The sequence below is a fragment of the Heliangelus exortis genome, chromosome 1 (assembly GCF_036169615.1).
Source record: "Heliangelus exortis chromosome 1, bHelExo1.hap1, whole genome shotgun sequence".
NCBI classification, from domain to species: Eukaryota; Metazoa; Chordata; class Aves; order Apodiformes; family Trochilidae; genus Heliangelus; species Heliangelus exortis.
In genome coordinates this window covers 27890257-27892460 of record NC_092422.1, presented here as the reverse complement: position 1 = coordinate 27892460, position 2204 = coordinate 27890257, and the positions used below count along the sequence as shown (strand labels likewise).

Below are 2204 nucleotides of genomic sequence, written 5' to 3'. Positions count from 1 at the left end.
GCCTTTTTCATTAGGGCTGCAAATGTGGGCTGCCCTGGAAGCTGCAGTGCATGTAGATGCCTGCCTGATGCACAGCAGCTGAGCATCAAAACCATTGAGAAAGTGGTAAATGAGGCAAAAACCCCACAAAAAGAGATATAAAAGCCATTAAAAACTTAGAGAAAAGAAGAAATTCAGTGTTAGGAGAAGGGAGTTAAAAAAGGAATAATGCAGAACTAGTGAAGTATTTATGTGCTGAAGGTCAAAATGTCCTTAATGTATACATTTTGACTTATATTATTAGACCTCTGGTATTGCTCAGGAAAGTTCAGTGGCATGCTGCCAATAGCTTAGCAGAAAAATATGACTGATTCGAGAGGGTAAGTCCAGATCTCTTGTCTTTTAATCCTAATTTGAAATGCAGCACCACAAGTGGACAGTGATTTCTTCTCTGATCAGATTTTGGTGTTTCTGTGGCAGGTAACTGGGGACTCAGAACCCCTCTGCTACAAACTAGCTGACAACAAGCTGGCTTGTTTTGGATGGAGAATACCAGAAAATTGCCATTAAAACACACACGTAGTACTCATCTTTAAAAGGCAGCACTTTGACAGATTAGACAGCAACCAGATGCTGTAATACAGAAACTGATTAGAGAAGGCCTTATGCCTTGGGATGGGTATTTACCGAGACATCACAAGTGATTACTCATTAATGAACCTTTGCTTTCCACTGCCCTCTGCATCTTGAAATTTCTGCCCTCAGTGAAACAGCCCTGAAGAGCTGAACTCCCTGCCTGGCCTGTAGCCACACCACTTCTTTTTACTTTGGCAGGAGGATCATGAATATTTCCAACATGGCATTAAACAACAACTTCACCAACCGCTCCATCAACTGTATGACTGACAGCTTCAAGCAAGTAATTAATCCCATCATGTATCTCTTCATCTTCTTCCAGGGTACTGTTGGAAATGGCCTCTCCACTTATGTTTTCTTCCAGCCTTCAAAGAGGAAGACCTCAGCAAACATTTACATGCAGAAATTGGCTGTTTCAGATCTCATGTTTGCAAGTACTTTGCCCTTTTGGGCCACATATTTACTGTTGGGATCACATTGGATATTTGGTGATATCATCTGCAGGATTATGATTTACTCCCTGTATATGAACATGTACTGAAGCATTTATTTTCTCAGTGTGCTCAGCATGGTTTGTTTCCTAGCCATTGCTTACCCATTCAAACACTGGGAAATAACCATGAAGTGTGGCAGGATTATGTGTGCTGCCATATGGATCTTGGTGCTGGCAGCCTCCAGCCCTCTGTTAAGAAAAGGAGTCACTGGGTACAACAGCCAAGCCAAGTGCTTAGACCTCCACCCTTCCAGAAAATCCAAGCTCCTCGTGATGAACAGCTTTGTTCTTGTCATTGGTCTCATTCTGCCATTTTGCACACTTACAGCCTGCTACATTTTTGCAATCAGAGCACTGCTCAGGTCCAGGACTCTGCAGCACAAGGAGGCAGCCTGTCACAAGAAGGCACTGCAACCATCATCATCTCTCTCATCCTCTTCCTCATCTGTTTCCTGCCATATCATGGACTCCAAACCACCCACCTGATGCATGGCAGCTGCAGCCAGGCCAACCTGCCCCTGCACAAAGCACTGGTGGTTGCACTCTGCCTTGCTGCCACCAACAGCTGCCTTGATCCTGTCCTCTACTACTTTACTGCTGAAAATTTCAAGGTGAGCATCCGAAGGCTGTACCACAGGGAACTGATGCAGAGCTGCAAGGTGCTGAGTGTACTGTCCCAGTGGGTCATCTGTACTGGGTCTGTTCTGTTCAATAGCAGAGGCTGTGTGGTGCTGGCCTGTCTACAGCCATGCTGCTCAGTGCCAGACACAGCCAGAGAAAAAGTGTCTGGGAGGGAGCTCATTGGGGATTATCAAAACTGAGGCAGGATGATCAGAGGTCAGGTGCCCACATGTGATCCCTGGTCCTCTTCTACGTAACAGTGTAGATAGTGTTCACCCTCCCCAGGAGAAGTGATTGAAAGGGATTTTCCTCTGATGACACCAAGCTGTGTGGTGTGGTTGACATACTGGAGGGAAGGGGTGACATCCAGAGGGACTGTCACCAGCTTGAGAAGTGGGCCCATTTCATGAAGTTCAATAAGGCCAAGTGCAAGGTCACTTGGATCATATCAAGCACAGATACAGCCTGGGTGGAG

At 45.7% G+C, this 2204-nt stretch overlaps 1 protein-coding gene across 1 annotated transcript; it reads left to right on the top strand.

Moving 5' to 3' along the window:
- The first annotated feature begins 820 nt into the window (after positions 1–820).
- On the top strand, positions 821–1929 carry CYSLTR2 (cysteinyl leukotriene receptor 2). Its single transcript, XM_071734346.1, is given in 2 exon segments — positions 821–1517; positions 1520–1929. Coding segments are annotated over 2 exon segments (1107 nt in total).
- Positions 1930–2204: the final 275 nt, after the last annotated feature.